The following is a 19,539-nucleotide window of genomic DNA, read 5'->3' on the forward strand; positions in this document are numbered from 1 at the left end:
GTGAGCTTCTGATACACAACAGTCTTCACTCTTACCTCAAAAAAATCTCTCAAACCAAACCAATGCTGTGTGTAAAAAGAATGATCTCCCAGTCAGGACAAAAAGTATTTATATGATGGGAAGAGGTTAAGATCACTGCTGGGACAAGAAAAAGTAGAATACTCTTCAACTTTACTTGATTTATTTGTATTTATTTCTCTTTTTAGAATAGTTACATCAAGAGGTTTGGTTTTAATTTAGTAATAATATTTGAATACAGGGATTCATGTGTAGAGTTCCCACTGCTGCCTTTTAGAAAATTTCTATGCAGGAATCCATTCTTTGACAATTTAAAACTACTAATTCCCTAAAGAAATCCTTTTTCTGGAAGATGCCTACCTCATCTGAGCCATCTGCACAGTCATAGTCTCCATCACACCAGAATCTTGCTGAAACACAATCTCCATTTGCACAAGGAAAGTCTTTCAAAGTGCATGTTTGAGGCTCTGAAGAAAGAAAGAAAAAACAGTAGGTTTATTAGCATTTCCTTTAAATCAATCAATACAAATAATATCAATCTCCCCAATCAATAGATATAAATAAATATAAATACCCCTCCCCAAAGAATACATATGAAAAACTCAATTACCTTGCAAATGATAAGGAGTGGTTTTCTGTGGGATTTTATGCCACAATATCTTTTAACTAAATTTCATTTACATATCGTAAGACAGTAATGAAAATACTTTCATTGCTTTAATACATTTGGGTTCTAGCAGATTTCTTTGCAATAACATGATGTTGAGTATATATGTATTTCAACACATGTATGTCATTACAGGGTTTGTGAGATGTGCACCAGAGGCCAGAAATACATTTTGCATGTCAATATCCAATGTAATTAGCATTAAGCAGGTTTCTGACTTTTCATCACACAGTAGCACATCATTTATCACATAATTTTTTGTGTGTGTGTGCCAAGAGTCACCTTCCCCTGTGCTCAGCATTCAGGGGAATGGCAAAGGGAACACAAAATTTGGTGCTTCAAATAAAATGAGATTTTTCACTACTGCTGACACAGAAACATTGGCAAGTTCCTGTGGGGGAAGAATCCCACAGGAGAACATCATGAGCTTTCCTCCTGAGAATGAGAACCACTCCAAAAGACATTTTTTGGATGCTGGAGCATTAGAATAAAAAATGGTAGAGAGGTATTGGGGATTTAGGAGAAGTTAAACAAATCTCTATATGCAATTTAGATCTGCCACTCAGAGGGCTTGGGGAAAAAAAGGACTTAAAAGGCAAAACAGGATCATTTGTGGGATTATTTCCACCACAGGAAACAATGCATTATGTAAATGATGTAAAATCAAGAATAAGGATTAATCAGTAAAACCTTTTCAGCAGAGAGATGGGGAACAACAAATTCCAGTGACTGGACCACAGGGGCAAAAAACAAAGAGAAGAGACAGAGCAGACAGCAGGAATGGACAGCAGGAATGGACAGCAATAAATTGAGAAATGTTGAAGGGTCCTTAAGTGAGTTATGGAAGGTGCAAGCATGAATGCTTTTGTAAAATGTGCCACGGTGATAAGAAAAGCAAATACAAAAGTAGAGGACTCAAACTGATAAAAATTTGGTAAATACCAGTATGAGAATACTGATAACTACACACAAGTTACAAGGATGTAACAAACTTGAGTCCATGTCTTTTATTTGTTTGGTTGCTTGGTTGGTTGGTTGGTTGACTTTCCCAGGATTTATAAAAATCAAAAACTGTTCCAGGAAAGGAGCAGTTTTAATCAACTTTTTAACTGACTTTTTTCCACTCTTTACTTCATAAAAAAATACTCAAAAATACTTTGTTTGAAATATTTTAAGAGAAATTTCATTTTTCAGGTGGGAACGAATTTTAATTTTGAAGTTGTAGGAAAGTCATTTTAAAAGCATATCTAGAGCAATTGCATCAGTTCTCTAGAAATGTTATATTTCAGCAAATCAAAGGTTGGCATTTATGTGGACTCAGATTATACACACACTACCTCAAATGTTTTTCAAAGCTCTAGCAAATCCTTGACATTTGATTCTTTTTGTTTTCAAGCCAAGAAGGAGGATTTCACGATATGATAAAATATATAAAGGAAATAATTTGTGGGGAAAGTAATTCACAAGCAAAAAAAACCCCATTTATCATGTTTCTATATTGATTGGAAAAATTCAAGCAAATACTTTTGCTATACTGCTAATAAATTATTTATAAGCAGAGATTTGATACTGGAAAAAATGTACACAAAGAGCTAAGTACTCAATTCTCTGTTTGCAAGAAATATTTCTTCTGCTGCTGGGATCCTGCTCTGTGATTTACATATGAACACAGAAAAGTACTTTTCCATCAGTGCTCAGATTGTTAGAAAGGAATAATTATTGATACAAAACAGTATTAAAGGAACAAGCTTTAATGGACTTCTGTATAATCCATGAAGGACAGCAGTCTTTAGCTTCTGCTTTACCAAAACACTGAAACTCCTTCCCAAAAAAAGCATTTGGGACAAACTTATCCCAGGACAAAATTAACTAATTTGTTTTCTTGGCAACTTGTAGAAGCAACAAAAGAGCATTAGGAAGAACTTGCAGCAGCACAAATATTTTCACACTGATTGAATTCATGCCTTGATACAACATTATTGTGTTTGCTTTGCTTCAATGGTTACAGTACCTTGCATTTTCTTTAATCACATTAAAAAAAAAAAAATACTGGTGCTTTCTTTTTAGGTTAGATAGATAGAATAAGATTAATTCCTACAGAATTTTCCTTTTTTGAAGTTTCCTGAAAGAGGAAACTCTGTTTTTGCAGTAATTTGTTTTTAAAAATCCAGATAAACTCTGAAAGCAAATTCTCCTTTCGGACAGATATTACCTCAGAAGAATTAACAATGTATCCTACATCTTATTGTGGACCCATGATGTACCAATATCCAAGCTAAAAACTTATTTCACAGTGTCCAAATATAGCTAAAAAACAATAGACTGTAAGACAAATAATGACAAAAGCTCTTATAATGAACTGTATCAGCTATGAAAAAATGTCTGAACTCCAACTGCTCAATAATCTGGTGAATTAAAAATAAATATTACAATTACTTTACCTTTATCAGTTAGTTATGTATTGGATTTCTTACTTCTGAAAAAGAATCATAAAAAATGTTCAGGGGTAAAGTGATAAGCATTTGTTAACAAGGAATTTGGGTCAAACACCACTTGCTCATTGCATGTTAAAAAAAATAACTGAATGGGTGTGAAAAATTATTAAGGCTGTATCATTGTGCCCCATTAAGACTTCATTATGTTATGACCAGAAGAGTGAATTTCTTGCATGTGAAGAAACTATAGAAAAAAGTGTAAATGCTTGAGCTGAATTTCTATAATTCAGTGAATTCATTCCTCATTCTTGAGAAACAACTCATTTTCTGATATAGTTCCCTGACAGCCTTTTGTATATTATATTCATGGATGCCATGAACAATTTACCTCACTGTGCAATGCAACTTATTTTGCCAAATGCTTTTGAAGTTCTAATTTCATATATATTTGTTTCATTACACTTTATTCTGTAAGTGGCTTGATGGTCTATAAAAATTTTATACAATTATTTCAAATAGCTGAACAGTGTTATGTACTGTCCCTGTGCTTCCAAGATTTTGTATTTTAAAACTGTGCCAGCCTACTGTGCTTAATTTAAACAGGAGAATCTATAGCTAGAATTTAAGTATGCATTTGACAAGCAAAAGCAAATTTTAAAAAACCCTAACACCATTTAGTTTAATTCACCTTCTATATCTGGGTACTCTCAACTCTCTAATTCCATCCATTATAATTAATTACAAATTTCTTTATCTTCAAGTCTAGAGAAAAACCAAGAACTGAATGTATAACAGCTATTAATATGGATAAAAAACTGGCTAACTTAATAATTTTTCTTTTTCTTAAAAAGTTCAGATTATTTATATCTCATTATTTGAACTTTTGAATATCACTTTCTAGTATGATGATCTGATCTTTAAGGAAGAGAATTATTACTGCTGGGTCATACACATGGCTAATTCCAAATATTTATATTATTTATAAACTCAACATTTATTTTTGAAACAGCAATAACATTTTGTGGAAGTCTCTGTTTTGGTTTTTTTTTCCAAATTTTCAACAGACTGCTCAGTCCTGTAGATCTGCACTCGCACGGCAAAACTATCACTCCCTATTTGATTTCTCCATGAGAATAAAAACATAAAATAATTTCTTGCTATGTGTAGTACAGAAAACTGACACTAATAATCAATTCCTAAGAAAAATCTCCCACAAAGCTAAGAAAGCTTTTGTGTGCCAACCTCCCTGGGGTTCAACAACAAAAGGCTCTGAGTGATTACTGAGCCACACAACATTTTCCTTTTTTTTATGTACCACAGCACTGCTGCTTGCAGTAATAAAACTCACAATATTTTCAAGTGCAGGGAGCAATTATCAGGCAGAGAAATCCACTTTAACCTCCCAAGCTGAATGAGACACTCTGTACCTCTGGACACAACATCTTGAACTGGAGAAAGGGGCAGCAGCATCCACTCAGCATTAGAATGCCTAATTTATTAATTTTTCTAGCTCATCACCTCAAAGATACTAAACATACACTCATGGTATACAATCAGGAATGTGTATTCAAGATTATGTGCAAGAAAAAGATATTAAATCCATGCATTTCTGAGTAAAAAGGAAAAAAAAAAAACACAGCAAGGCACTTCAGAACAAGTTAGGGAATGTCCCCCTTGAAATATTTTATAAAGACCATAATTATTAGATAAAATCATTACAAATTTTTCATTTCTTCCTGAGACCCAGATGGAAATTAACTCCCCAAAAGTGGTATTACGGAGATTTATTAGGCCTTCAGGTTCCTCATAGGTAGGAGAGAACTGGGTAACTGAGCTGCTTTGAATAACCACATCTACTTCTCAATGCAATTAAATACTTGAGAAATTGACTTCTCAATATGACACAAGGCAAATCATCTCAAGAATACAATGAATATAACAAGCAGGTAGTGTTTGATCAAAATTCCTTGTTAACAAATGTTCATCACTTCACTTCTGAACAGTGTTTATGATTCTTCTTTAAAGATAAGAAATTTGATACATAACTGAGAAAGGTAAACTAATTTTAATATTTATTTTCAATTCACCAGATTATTAAGCTGTTGGAGGTCAGGCACCTTTCATAGATACAGCTCTTTATAAGAGAGAACAGAATTGGAGAATTACAGCAAGGGACATATTCAATTTTAGTCAGCTAATTTTCAGCAGATCAGAGGGTGTTGAATGAAAATACACATGTATTTTATAAAAATTCAAAAGTTTTCTCTTGCACGTTGCCAACCTGACTGTTCTAACATGGACCAAGGTAAAAGTTACTTACTACAGTTTTCTTCATCAGAATTATCTCCACAATCATTCTGGCTGTCACATCTCCAGTGATCTGGAATGCAGTTGTTGTTTTTGCACTGGAACTCATGAGGTCCACAAGTTTTTTTATCTGTAATTAGGGTGAATAATGTTTACAGCATTGCAAACAAAGAGTCAAAATGGGAAAGACTCCCACTAAATGCATGATAATGTTACTGGATATATTAAAGGATGAGCAACCATAATATTGAAAGTGCTACTTTCAGGAATAATTTATTTCTCATAACATTCTTTAAACTTCTATTTATACATTCACACCTTAATCTTAAATTTGATGAAATTAAAATATACAGTGTATAAACAGTCATATAAAGTTTAAAAATATAAAATTTAGAAGGGGTCGCAAGAGTGGGTATTAGTGCACTGAATCTCAAGGACTGAATTATCTTTTCCTTGAATTTATCTGTAAGATTGCCCTAAAAAAGATAGATCACAGTAAACCACTAGAATATTGATTTGAAAATTGTACTAAATATGTATTTCTAAAAAGTTATTCTTGCACATAATAATTTAGAACAGAAAATTTTGCACTTTGATTAAAATTTTTACCTACTGATGGACTGGATTGGATTCTACTCATAAGAGGTAAAACATTACAAAGCCTATAGTGCAGGACTGAGGGAAATTTATTTCAGGTTCTGTATTTTCAATGAGCTTATCTATTTACAGAGGAGCATTGGAAGCCTCTTAGAGAGATACATGAACACCCTGAACTCCTCCATCAGGAAGGAGCTGCCTCTGTGTTTTCTGTGAGCAGCTCTTGAATAATTTGTTCAGCTTCTAAGGACTGAGATGAAATGAAGTAAATTAAAAAGTTATCAGCGACATTTTCATTGGGGGAGGAAAAAAAAAAGTTTGCTTTGTAAAAGCCTCAATGACATATTTAGAATTACATGTCACTGTGATATTGCACTAGAAAATGTTTAAATTTCTATTAGGCAAAGTCAAAACAGGTCAGAGCAGCTTCACTCTGCTCTCAGGGCGAGCCCAGGGCTGCTGATGACTCACAAACAGCAGCTCCAATCTCCTGATTTTTCTGCTGCTCAATCACAAATCAGAACTGCTGATTTGATGCTAGAGGCCAAATTTCTTTTTCTTTTTCTTTTTTTTCCCTTTTTTTTTTGTTATATTTTTCTCTTTTTTTGTTTTTGTTTTTTTAATTTTTATTTTTTCTGTTGTTTTAGGTGTGGGTCTGGAACCAGACTGATAAAACCACATTTGAGTACCAAGATTGGTGTTGCAGTTCACTTGTGTGCACTCAAAAATCTAATCACTGCAATTCTGCCTTTTGTGTTTGCTCCTTGCTCTCTGCCAATGTCACAATTGCAATAAGTTTTCTCCCAAAGTATGTTTTTTTCCATGACATTTTTCAATATTACAATCTGTGGTACTTTGATCATGATTATTTCAAATACTTGCACTGCCAAACAATTAAAAATATTTAACATTACAAAACATAAAAATATTCCTGCCAAAGTCATGACATTCTTCTATTTTCATTCTGTAGCTCTGCAAAGGAAAAAGTTTCAAACCTGAAATCCATCCTATATTTACTAAAATACTTCCAGTAAAGATTCTAACTCAAGCTGCTCCATTTTGATGTAAAGTATCAAAGTTTTAGCAAGGACTAGCATAATCTAAAGGTTTTCTTTAATTGCCTGGACTGTCAGCACCAATTAACTCTATCTCTTGTTCTCTGAGGAGCACCAGACACTCCTAAAGAAACTCACATTTCCTGATTCTGCCTCAACTGTCTGAGTTGGAAAGCAACCACAGAAAAATAAATGCATTTACATTGCTTCTAGAAATGTACTCAGTATAATATCTCCAATAACCCACAGCAGCAGAAGTTGACTAAGCAAAATACATATGGCCAGGCAGCACCCAAGCAAAAAAGAGATTCTTGTACACAAGTTTTGCATTGCAGACATTTTAGAAATGAACTCCAAAGAATAACAAATTAGTGTTACATCAACATATGTAGATCCTATTTATACTCATTCATATACTTCATAGAATTTAATTCTATCAAACTTTGTACATAAAAATAACAATCTTTAACTTGAAAAATAAAATGCAGAAGACCAAATTGTGTTGAAACTACTGCCATTGTAAGGTCATTTAACCATATTTCAAATGCTAAAAAAATATGGAAAACTTCAAAATGTGATTAAACACACCCTGTTCTTGTCAAGGCTTAGCTGTTCCATGTGTACTCAACTGTGTTTGGCACAGAAATTGTGACTATGGATAAATTTTTGTCTCCTCCAACACAAAAAAACAAGAGCAGTGAATGCGGCCAGGAGATTAAAAATAAAGATGTGGGTGTTTTTCAAAGAAGTGTGTGGTTAAGCTGGGGGGACACCTCACTGCAGCATGTTGTGAAAACTTTACAAAGGCAGAAAAAGTGAAATCTATGATGAATTATTGTAAACAGAGACATATTTGACTGACAATGTCTCTGATTCTCCAGTTGTTAGAGGGTGGAAGGGTATCCCAGGGAGATTTCAGGATGGGCCTGCTTTGCTCACATATTCCTGCCAGAGACAGGACAAAAGTGAAGATGAGTCTCAGATATGAACGAACACCTCCTGCTGGATATGTTGCAATTTAAAGAACCTTTTGAGCTTGGGACTGCACACAGCCCCAAATTTTTTCTCTATACTTTTTAGTCATATAAGTAATTTTTATTCTATCTACTGTAAAATGATGGCTCAGAGTGAAGTACTTAACTCTAAACACAATTTTTCCTATTTACTGTCAGTATTATGTCTTTTTCCCTTAAAAAAAAAAATTGACTTGAGGATGAATGAAAATACTAGATGAAATTTACGACCATTTGTGTCACATCAGTTGGGAGTGCACAGGTTGGCCAAAATGTGAATCCACAGTTGGAAGCTTGGAATGCTGTCCCAATTGGAAAGCCACAAAATGTTGGAGATCCAGGTGATGTGGAATGGTGGAGGAGAAAGTAGCTGTGACGTGGATCAGAAAGTGAGCAGTGCAGGACTGTTTCAATAACAGCCCAGAAGTGGAGGTGAAGCTTCATCTCCTTTGCATTCACTGTTTCTTCAAGACAAATTATTCCTTGCACTGTGAACTTCTCACCAGTTGACAGGAGTAATTATTTTCCCCATCCTGGCAATCCAAACGATGGTCTTGGATTTTCAGTGTTGAGAAAGTTCATTTTCCCAGGCATATTTTCCACCTTGAATATTTTTTATACATGCTCATGTGTCAATTATTTGAAACACATCCATGGAAAAGGAGCTCAGTGCTTTGTCCTTGACTGTAGCCTGTAGTTTTGTTACTCTGTTGTCCCAGAGATAAACCTGTCCAGACGCAGGTGTTTCATCAAACCATTCACTGATGCATGGATGAATAATGGTGAGAGCTTTAAATGTTCCATATTTGTCTTGTTCTCCTCCACCTCAGACCATTTTTCTGTGTTTTCCTTTATAGACCAGACTTGGAAGTTTCACAAGTGTTTCTGCACATGGTTGGTGTGTGTCTTGCACTGACATCCATCTTCAGGGATTTTCCAGCAGTACTGATCCACTTATTCTGTCTCTGATTGTAATCCATTTCCCAGGCAGAACCTGGGATTTATTATTTATGGATTTATTATTTTCTCTAATTACAACAACAAGAGGTGACTCATAACTCCCTGGAGCTCCCAGAGCCATGTCAAGTTAGAAATTGCCCTGGACCTTTCTATACCATCAGTCTTAACTACCAGGGTTTGCAAATTATTGTATTTTCACTATTTATGAACTTCAGCAGCAATTAAATTCAGGCAGAACTGATAACAACTGGATTAAACTGTGAGAAAAATAAAGAATATCACTGTATCCTATGACAGTCACTACATTCTGTGCCACTTCTATGACTCTAAATGCCAAATGAGAGCCTCATTTGCAGCTCCTGCCAATAAAGTGGTACAATAGGAATTTTATGAGCTACTCATACAAAGATTGTCATTCAGTAAGAACTGGATGAGCCAGAGAGGTTCCAGATAGGTATTATCAAACACTGGAAGAGGATATAAAACGTGGGATGATTATTTCCTTTTGCTAAAACAATTTCAAGCCACAGCATCAGATGCAGAACCACTGGCATACTCACCACAGTTTGCTTCATCCGACCCATCTGCACAATCTGGGTCTTCATCACACACCCACAGCTTGGAAATGCAGTGTTTGGTTGTTTTGCACTGGAAGTGGTCTGGAGAACAACTGTTTTCAGCTTTAAATAAAAGAATTCCAGATCAAAATTAGAAATTTCTGCTAATATTTAAAATACGGGTTTTAAAGAAAAAAAATTTAAGGATTCAGGAATCAGCAATTGGGTGTCTCTAGCATAATTTATATAATATCTGTAAGAAAAAAGCATTCAAGTTTATACTGTTTATAGTTTTGTCATTTTCTTATATATTATTTTCCATAAGCATTAAGGTAAAAAAAATATAATGAACAAAGTGTCTACTGTGATATTCTTTTAACAGCAAATAGACTTACCATTGATAGAATCAAACCACTTTAGTAAAAATCAGAGAAGTTTTTTACCTTACCCTTCTAAAGTGCCAGTTATAAATTCTGAGAGTCAGTTTATAAGACTAAGGCAGCTCTGGATGCTTTGATCAAAAACAGAATCAAAATTATGCATGATTTTTGTGAAATTCTGTGCTCTGTTAAACTGGGCAAATGTTGAGAAAAGTTTAACAAATATTTCACTTTATCAGTTTAGAACAACAATTTTTGAATGAATCCTGCAGCAAGAAAAAGATGCAAAGATGCAAATGAGTCTATTCTTTAAGGATGGTCTAAATTAGAGTTGAGCTGCATTAACCTTAGAACAGCCATTTAAAACCAAAACAGATCCTCAGAGCACATGTGATTCTAGACGTTCTTTAGAGATATGAACTCCAAATAATTTTAAACTGAATTGACCATAGGGGAAAAACAGGAAACATTTGATAAGGCTTTCCCACATGAATGTATGTCCCACCTTCACCTAAGGAATTCTGTAGTGCCTTTAAAAACCTTCCTACCCCTGTTGAAAAGCAATTTGCTCCCTGATATTATCAGTCTTTCTTCTTGGATTCGCCAAGATGAAAAATTTTAGGTTTGCTAAAACTTCATGTATTATTTCTTTTACTGTCACATTTCCATAGATTTGGGTATGTTCCTAACTGTACCACAACAAATAATTCTGATCCTCAGCTAGGAGACATCACCAGGGGATTTCACAATGCTTCACAAGAAACACCAACTCAATGACCTTCACTGGACATTTGGAATGCCTTCTGTATGAAATGTGACTTTGAAAAAGTCACCTGGTAAGCAAAACAGAACAATGGCAGAGCTAAATAAAAACAACAACAAAAAAGAAAGTATTTATGGATCCCAGACTGGTGACATTAGAGAGAATCTCACCTGTTACCTGTCTTGTGCCAGGAGCCCAAGTCAATAGGAACTCACAGCCCCTGAGCTGCAGACTCTGCTGCTCTGATTTAACTTCTGCCAGCTACACCTCAAGGTTTTTGGGAGCCTTCCATGTAGCATGTGCAGTTCTTTCCAAAGGAAAAAAGTAATCTCCCTTATCTTTCACAGGAGCTTTCCTGATCCCTCTTAATCAGTTTTTAAAGAAGCCCAACATAAAGAGCTCTCTGCAAAACTTGTATTTACATCTCTCCTGAGCAGTTTGGAAGACGGCCATTAAACATGACCATCCACAAAGCCTTTCTGTCCTTAGCAACCCTTCTCCCCTTGAAGAAGGATTTGTTCCTTCCAGAAATGCAGCACATGAAAACCTTGAGAAAGCTGATCCAGAACAAGCAGCTCAGATTAGCAGCAGATCTGAGCAGTGAAATCAGTAAAACACAGAGCTACATTTCAAGGCAGCCCCCTCATCTTTGTTACAAAATGATCAGACACAAACTTATTCAACAAATCTCCCGTATAAATCTAAAAATATTTTCTCCACTTATACCTGAGAAATGTAAAGTGAAAATAAAGTGAGGAAAGTAAGTTGCACTAAAAGCTGAGCAAATGGAAATCCAGTCACATAGATGAATTAATGAAATCCCCAGAGAAAGCAGAACAGAAAAGGTAAAAATAATCAATGAAAGAACATGAATTTAGAAGGACCTTTGGATCTACAGATTTTCCAACAAAAGAGTCTGAAAAACATCTTTTTCCATTCAAATGTATTGCTGCAAGGCATGGCAGATGAAAGCCTCAGGAAGATGAGTCACTTATGAGGTGGTTCAGAGTAAAATACATGTTTCAACCTCAGTCAAAAACCCAATTAAATGCCTGAAATTGTTTTTACCCCTCTCTTCTTTGCAATGACTTTAAATTTGGAGTTAATAAATGGCATTTTAGTTTGCTCTTTAGTATTTGAAGTATTGCTCACCAGTCCCGTGAATTAACTGTTTGCATGTTCTCAAATTGTTTTAGAGGACATTTACAGTGTTTTACTCCAGCTCCCTGTTTAAAACCAAAAAATTCAGCTACAGAGCAGAATTCTTTAAGCATAACTTACGACAGTCTCTTTCATCTTCTTCATCACCACAGTCATCCTGGCCATTGCATCTCAGGTTTATTGGGATACATTTCTGGTTCTTTGTGCACTTGAATTGCCCCGACAGACACACGTGTGTGTCTGTAAAATCAATGAAAACAAAAAGAACAAATAAAAATGATTAAAAGTTGAAAAGACTCAAAACTTCAAAGGTAGATGAAGAAAAATGCCATTTGTTGACAGAGTGTGAAGCATGACATTTAAAGAAGTTTGGCCGGTTTCTGAAGCCTGCAGCGCATGCAAGCACCTACCACAGTTCAGTTCATCAGAATTGTCCCCACAGTCGTTCTCTCCATCACAGATAAAGGCTGGGAGAGCACAAAGCCCAGTTCCACACTGGAAACGTCCTGGCTGACACCTGAATTCAGCTGGGAAAAGACAAAACTGATTATGAATACTACCGGAGCAATGGTTAAAGCTCACTATTGCTGTTCTTACCCAGTGGACTAATCAAAAATACCTATAAACTTGTATTTCCTTTATAATTTCAATCTGAGTATATATTAGTAATTAAAGAGTACACATATGATTGCAAGACTAATTTCAAAGTCTGATATCTTTAATTTGTGCAGCTCTAGTTACAGTACTAATGACACAGAGTGAAAACCCTCTGCAGGTTGAAGCTTACCAAAGGCTCAACAGAGACCTGTAATTTTGGATCTAAATTCTTGAGTTCAAGTCTGCTTTTAAGAAACTCCCTATCCCATTTTAATTCTATTTCCCAAGAAAGGAATTGTTCCTTCTCCAGCCACTGTCATTAGAAATAATGAGCAATTATGTACCTCTATAGTAATATTATACATAAGCATAGAGTAGCTTAAAATAAAAACTTATGCAGAATGATTACATATACTAAAATCTGCTTCAGAGCAGGAGAAGAGAACTAATTATAAAATTGTAGAAATAGGGGTGAGGGATTTCAATACAAAAAAAAAAAATCAAATTAACTGTTAATTAACCAGAAGATTGAAGAACACACAGAGCATTTTTTTCAAGTATAAGCTTAAGGAAGGAAGGCAAGGAGAGAACATTGTTATTGCTCAGAAAACTGCAGTGGAGAATAATGTGTATCTAAATGCCTACAACTGCAACAAAACTGAGATTAGAATCCCACATTTTTATTACACAGAAAAAACCCAAATAAACCTGTCAGATCTTTGTATTCATGCAAAGAATTCCACAATTCAAAATCAAAATCTTTAGCGAAAACATAACTGGGATGAAGTAGAGGTTTCAAAGATGAAAAATACGTATGATTTTCCAAAGACCTTAAAAGGCCCAAAGACCAAGGAACATAAAGTAGTGCTGCAAACTGAAGTGCCCACAAAAATCCTCTTCCTAAACTTTATAAATAAGTGTTGTGTTTGGTGTGGGCCCTGGTGGCAGAGCCAGCCCCAGAGCAGCGCGCACTCACGGCACTCGGCGGGCTCGTCGGAGCCGTCCCCGCAGTCATCCACCGTGTCACACTTCCACCAGAACGGGATGCACTTGTCGGTTTTGCAACGGAACTGCCGAGAGGAAAGGCCAGCAGGAATAAAAGATTTTGTGTTGACATTTATTCATTTGTTTATTTATTTATTTGTAAGCAGGAACGGCACAGTTTATGAAAATCAGCTCCGCCGTGAGAGAGGGGCTTCGAAATTTAACTTAAGGTAGAAACCAATTTTAGATTAGTTTAAACTTGCTCATTCTGTTAACTTGCAAAAGAGAAATAAAGAAATTCTCTTCTGAGAAAACAATGGAGATTGCAAGCATCCAACATGAAGAGAGATAAAGAAGGGCCCCGCTGACCTTGGGGCTACCGCAGACAGAAAAGCAGAATCTGGGTTACAAGCATCACATCACAGCTACATGACCGAATAACTGTGCAGGCTCATAAAAATTGATAAAACAGTTTAATACATATGGATGTGCAACAAGTTAGAGGGATAAAATAGACTCACGAACATTTGGAGGTACACATGTCCTTTAAAGGAAGCTATCGTACATGCGCCCAACGCTAAAACAAATTATACTGATGTTACAACTTTTACAAGTTGTGGAGTGTTTTTTCCACAAACCAGCTGCTTGAAGTGTTGATGCATCACTGATTTTCTGGCTGATAATTTTACAAGACTTGTATTTTAAATTTTGGGGGTTTTTTTTATTTGGAGATGTTTGGCGCTGAGGTTGCCAAAGTGATAAAAATCACTGTAGTTTCGATGACTGTGCTACACTGGCTTACAATGCCCCGACACAAACTGCTCATTATATTTTGCTACATTCTGTGATTTCATTCTTGAAGGTCTTATTCAAAGCAAACACTTCAATTCTGCTTTTATAGACTGTTGAAGCAGACAACATCATTTTTCCAGATAAACCCAAACACCCACAGTTACAGAAAGGAGCCTTAATGCGTGGTGTTGTGTACAGTATTGCTTACATTGTTTGAATTAAGTGAACAAACCAAATGTAAAGCCTTTCAGACTTTCAAATGGATAGAACATCTGTAGAAAAAACTGAAAAATCCTTTGTAAGAAGGCTGTGCATTTACTCTCAACTCAGGTGACTGTTTGTTCTGACTGAAAGAGGAATGCAAACAAAACAAATGGTACAAACTGATGTAATTTTCTAGGGTTAAACCTAAAATCTGAGTCCATTATGTCGCTCATGTCAGAGAGAAAAATCTGGGTAGATTATCAGTTAGCTTTTAAGAAATGTTAGTTTTCCTACATCGTGTCGCGATGAACACAGAAAGGAAAGAAACCAATAGTTTTAGAAGGGCAAGACATTTCATTTTCTGTCTCTGGGCAGCTTTTTTCACATTTTAAAAATCGTTGATTATTCAATAAAGCTATAATTAAATGGTATATTAAATTTGGCGCCTTAGCTCAGTTTATCTTTTCTGCCAAGAAAAATTAGAGTTTCAAAGGTATTTATGATATAGAACACATAGCTGGAGCTACATCATTCCTGTAGCACCTTGAGGGACTTGCTGTGTAACAGGCTGGGCTGAAGGGCAGCTGTTACTGCCCCACACAGATCTGCAGCTCAGAGGGGTCAGCAGGAGGATGACAAAGGCAGGAGACAAATAGAAACTCAGACAATTGTCATTCCTTGTGTTCTCTACTTGTTCTGCTCACCACAAGGGAATTCAGGCTGTCAAAATAGTATCAGAAAGTTATTTCCAGGACATAGGCACTAACTCTGAGATGTTGTTATGAAGATATTTGTATTCCCTTTTAGACTACGGAGACAAAACCCTGCAAAATCAGGGATCAGGGTCATTTGGGTCTTAAATGGATGGAATTTTGGTGTTCAAGAGTTTTTCTTTTAAGTAATAGGGAATACAGTTTAGTGTTTTAATTGATTAATTTCTTCTGTTTTACCTATTGGATTGTTTTTAACACAAGACTGTAATTTTCCATTTTTCATCTTTCTAACTGGACTGAGCTTGTTTTCTTTTGTTAATGCAAAATTCATTCATGCATCCCAAATCACTGTTACACACACTTTGTATTTTGATATTTCAGACAAATGTTTTTTCAAGGCTATTTTTATGGGTTTAGCAGCTGTATTTGTTCTGGTGACTGGCAGGAACACCAATGTTTGAAAGCGAACAAGTCCTGAATTCTCTGGGGAAAAAGCCATTTGCAAGTGTTTCCCACTAACAGCCTTGGAGGTGAAACGCTCTGAGGAATCTCGTCCAGCTGGGATTCCTGCCTCAGATGCATTTGCAGAGGGCTTTGGCCACAAACCATGGCAGGCAGGGCACTGAGGGGAGGGGACACCTGACCAGGTGAGAAGAGTGGGCTCACAGGAGTTAGTAGTATGCTAGCAGAACCATCCTATATTTGGTCAAGTTTCCAGTTCTCCTTCTCTGTTGGTTCAGGACTTTTGTGTTATAAGGTGATGTTCTAAGCTCACCTTCCTGACTGGACTTTGTGCCCCTATAACCAGCTGCATTTTCCCTTCCAAAGGGGTCTTTGGACCCAGCTTCTGTACCCTTCACCCTGTTTGTCATTTTTGTTATTAAATTTTTAATTTTCCAGGCTGCATCCATCACTCCAATTCCTCTTCCATTTGCCAGCTCCTCCCTGCTAGACCGAGCAGAGAGATCACTGTGAGATTCCAATCTCACAGCGCTCCAAGTGCTCCCCTGAGTGCTGGGCTCCTTTTGAAGCTCCCCCATTCCCTGTTGAAGGCAGCACTCCCTGTTGCCCAGCAGGAGCACTGGAAGCCAGTCCTGCAGCCCATACCTGGCTGGCAGTGCAGTTGGACAGACACGTCCTGTTGTCCGCGGCCAGGTAGAAGTTGGTGGGGCAGGCACACGAGTGCAGCTTGTCAGGGGCCAGCAGGCACAGGTGGCTGCAGCCACCATTGTTCAGCGTGCACACGTGTCTGGACACTGTGGACAGAACAGGGAGGTAGATCAGAGCCTTTTATCTCAGCACACTTCGGGGTGTCTGCTTTATGGATGAAGAAAATTGTGTGCCATGTACTGTCTTTACAATGCAGTGTCCCAAATCAAAAACCCACAGAGGCAAACTCTTCCTGCTGCCTTTAAGCTATTCTCTGTTGTATGCAAAAATGAATTATTACCATGGCTGTAAGTTCAATACTGAAGGAATGAGAGGAATAAAAAAAGCTCTTTTTTTAAAATATAATGAGAGAAAAATTACCTTATCTAGGCCAATTGCCAAATAGCATTCAGTTACAATTCAAATACAGTGATATCAGCAGATAAGACACAATCACACCACCCACATTCTCTGACATTCCCTCAGTCTAGCAGTATTCTTCTGCAATATTAACACTTTTCAAAGAAGCAGGTTAAAAGTTTTCATAACACACTGCTCCCTTTTCAAAAAATGTTAACTTTTACTGTAATGAAACGTAACAGTTCTTTACTTTCAGTCAGTATTTGGGTTTATTTTTAAACACATAAATTATCTCTCTACTGAACAAGTTTTGTTAGATGTATTTAATACTGGATGTGCTTAAAACATTAATCCCATCTTTATGTTTAAAAACTAGAACTTGAAAACTTCCACAATCTGAAGCAGAACAGAAACAATCATTGCAGATAAATGAGCATGCAGCACCTCAGCACATGGCTACTGAGTTAAATACCTCCATGTGCTGCTTGGGAAGCAGAGACAGGATAATTACCATCAGGCTGCCTGTAGGGATGATACACCTGGATGTCTGTGATGGTGTGCCACGAGTTGATCAGGGACAGCCGGTCCGAGCCAGAGGTTTTGTGGGCACGGCTGAGGGATTTGGTTTTCCCGTCTGTCCAGTAGATGTAGTCCTCAAACAGTGTCAGCGCAATCACCCCTGAGATGTCTTGGTTAGGGACTGGAAGGAGAGATGCTCAGATTAATGCTCACCCTTGGGAAACTGCCAGCTAAAATATTCCCCAATGCACAGCATTAAAATATTCCCCACTGTAACTTCCCCTACTCTGCATAAGCAACATAAATTCACTCTTTTACTGGAATAAAAGTTATTAGAAAACAACCAGAACATAACATATACATCTCCTGATGCTCTGTGCTTAATATCCTTTCATATAATTAATAGCATTTCATTTCATCAAAATATACTGGCAAGAGAGACAGGAAAAATAACCAAAAATTTGCATTAAAATAACCATTGCAGTAAGAGGGATTATTGATCATTTCTAGCATCACTAGCCACACAATATTAAAAAAAAGTCCATAGCTACAGTATCACAAAGTTCTGAGCCAACATCATTTGGAAAAGGATGGAAGGACAAAAGGGAGAAAAAGCTTTGGATCATTCTTTATTGTTCAGTACACTCCTTAACCTGAAGTATTTGTTCTTGGTAAACAGTAACTGAATGCCACCTTTCTTTGTTCCTCCTTTAAACATCAATAGTAGTAATCATAGCTGTCCTAGAAGCATATCTGACCACAATAATTAATTTGTAGATGATAATCTTTTGTTGCTGAATCACCTAATTACTGATAGAGGTGAGAAGGCATAGCAGCTGACTGTCACATTTAACCAGGACCTCTTTAACACCTTTACCTTGTTTTCTACATCTTTTTACCTGAAAAGCGTTGACATAGAGTAGGCAAATCTCAAATTCCTGTTGGGACATTTTATAACTCACTGAGATCTTATGACTGGTACTGAGTATATGGAACAACAACTTAGAAAATTCAATTTTCTATCCAGCAGTCCTCCCTGTACTGAACTCCAGTGCAGGGCATGCTGCCCCCTGGTCAAGGAGACCTTGCTGCTTAGGCCTGAAATTATTTTCCCTTCTTATATGTCTCCATGAAGCACATCTATCACACTGAAATAAGAATATGATATTTTTGAAAGAGCTTCAGAGCATTTCTGGGAAATCAGTCAAAGTCCAAAGAAATCTTGGCAATTTTAATCCTAATCCTCATTACAGGGCAACTTTGCCATAGTTCCATACAAGGTACAGTACTAAAAAAGCTCTTATACTTTCTGTGATTTTTAGAGTCCCACTGAGTGATGTTTCCAATGAGGAATACAAACCAGGCTGACAGGAGAAGAAGGATGGGACATCAGAAGCTGCTGCCCTGAATGAGGCCCTGAAGCTTTCCATGAAACTAATTATTTTATTTTTGCTCCAGTTCTGAGACAGTATTGGTTTATATAAATTATGAACCTTGCTTCTATTTTTGGCACCAAATTAACGATGTCAAAGGTCCCACTCCAGTCTCTCTAAAGACAAAAAGCAAACCCCATATCCTAAGCATAGATATATGAATAAATGCTTATTCTTTGGTTTTGTGAATGTTTGTGGTGTGCCAGACAATTTAGCCTGCCTTCATTGGATTAGACATACATCAAAATCCAGATGAAACTTTATATTCATGAGCTAAAGATTCAGGGGATTACTTTACATTGCCTGAATTGTACCATCATACTGCATTAACAGGGAAGCCAAGTTAAGTGTGTGGCACAAAATATTAAATATTACAGTTAGAACACTGCACAGAAGAACATTGTTCACTGACTCAAGTACAATTTTCTTTTATTTAAAGAAAAATAAATTCTGCAAGTACCAGGTTTAAAAGCTTAACTCTTTCAAACTTCTTAAAAATAAGCCCACCTTATCAGGAACAATGCAATAACTACTAGACTCTCTTCTTTTTATGTTCTTTAAAAGAAGAATGACAAAATATATTTGTTTCTAAACACTGGGTTTCCTGTTATTACCCTTTATAGGTATAAAGTTAACACTGTCAGTGTCCTAGCACTCACAGATTCAGGTTGCAGTTTGTCCTGTCACCATTTTTATTTCTGAGCAACTCTGTAATTTTAATGGGCTTCTGCATTAATTTTTCATTAGGTCACAATCAACACAAAGTTGCACCATTTAAAGCTGTTAAAGCTAAATGTATTCTGTTGTGAAACAAAGTTATTAAAAAATCAATTAAGAAAGCAATGAATAGTACACATACATGCAAATGAAAATCC

The 19,539-nt window shown here is 36.3% G+C and overlaps 1 protein-coding gene across 5 annotated transcripts in view; it reads right to left on the reverse strand.

Moving 5' to 3' along the window:
* Window positions 1–19,539, reverse strand: part of LRP1B (LDL receptor related protein 1B) — a 641,000-nt gene that overhangs the window by 63,264 nt on the left and 558,197 nt on the right. For all 5 annotated transcript variants that reach the window (XM_054278342.1, XM_054278341.1, XM_054278340.1 and 2 more), the window contains 8 exons: window positions 17,224–17,412; window positions 16,311–16,459; window positions 13,487–13,580; window positions 12,324–12,440; window positions 12,034–12,153; window positions 9,613–9,732; window positions 5,441–5,557; window positions 379–485 (listed from right to left, as the gene is read on the reverse strand). In XM_054278342.1, coding sequence (XP_054134317.1) covers window positions 379–485; window positions 5,441–5,557; window positions 9,613–9,732; window positions 12,034–12,153; window positions 12,324–12,440; window positions 13,487–13,580; window positions 16,311–16,459; window positions 17,224–17,412 — 1,013 coding nt within the window. The remainder of the gene's footprint in view (window positions 1–378; window positions 486–5,440; window positions 5,558–9,612; window positions 9,733–12,033; window positions 12,154–12,323; window positions 12,441–13,486; window positions 13,581–16,310; window positions 16,460–17,223; window positions 17,413–19,539) is intronic.

The sequence above is a fragment of the Melozone crissalis genome, unplaced genomic scaffold (assembly GCF_028551555.1).
Source record: "Melozone crissalis strain CALT ecotype California unplaced genomic scaffold, PUWL_Pcris_2 ptg000023l_1, whole genome shotgun sequence".
Classification (NCBI taxonomy): domain Eukaryota; kingdom Metazoa; phylum Chordata; class Aves; order Passeriformes; family Passerellidae; genus Melozone; species Melozone crissalis.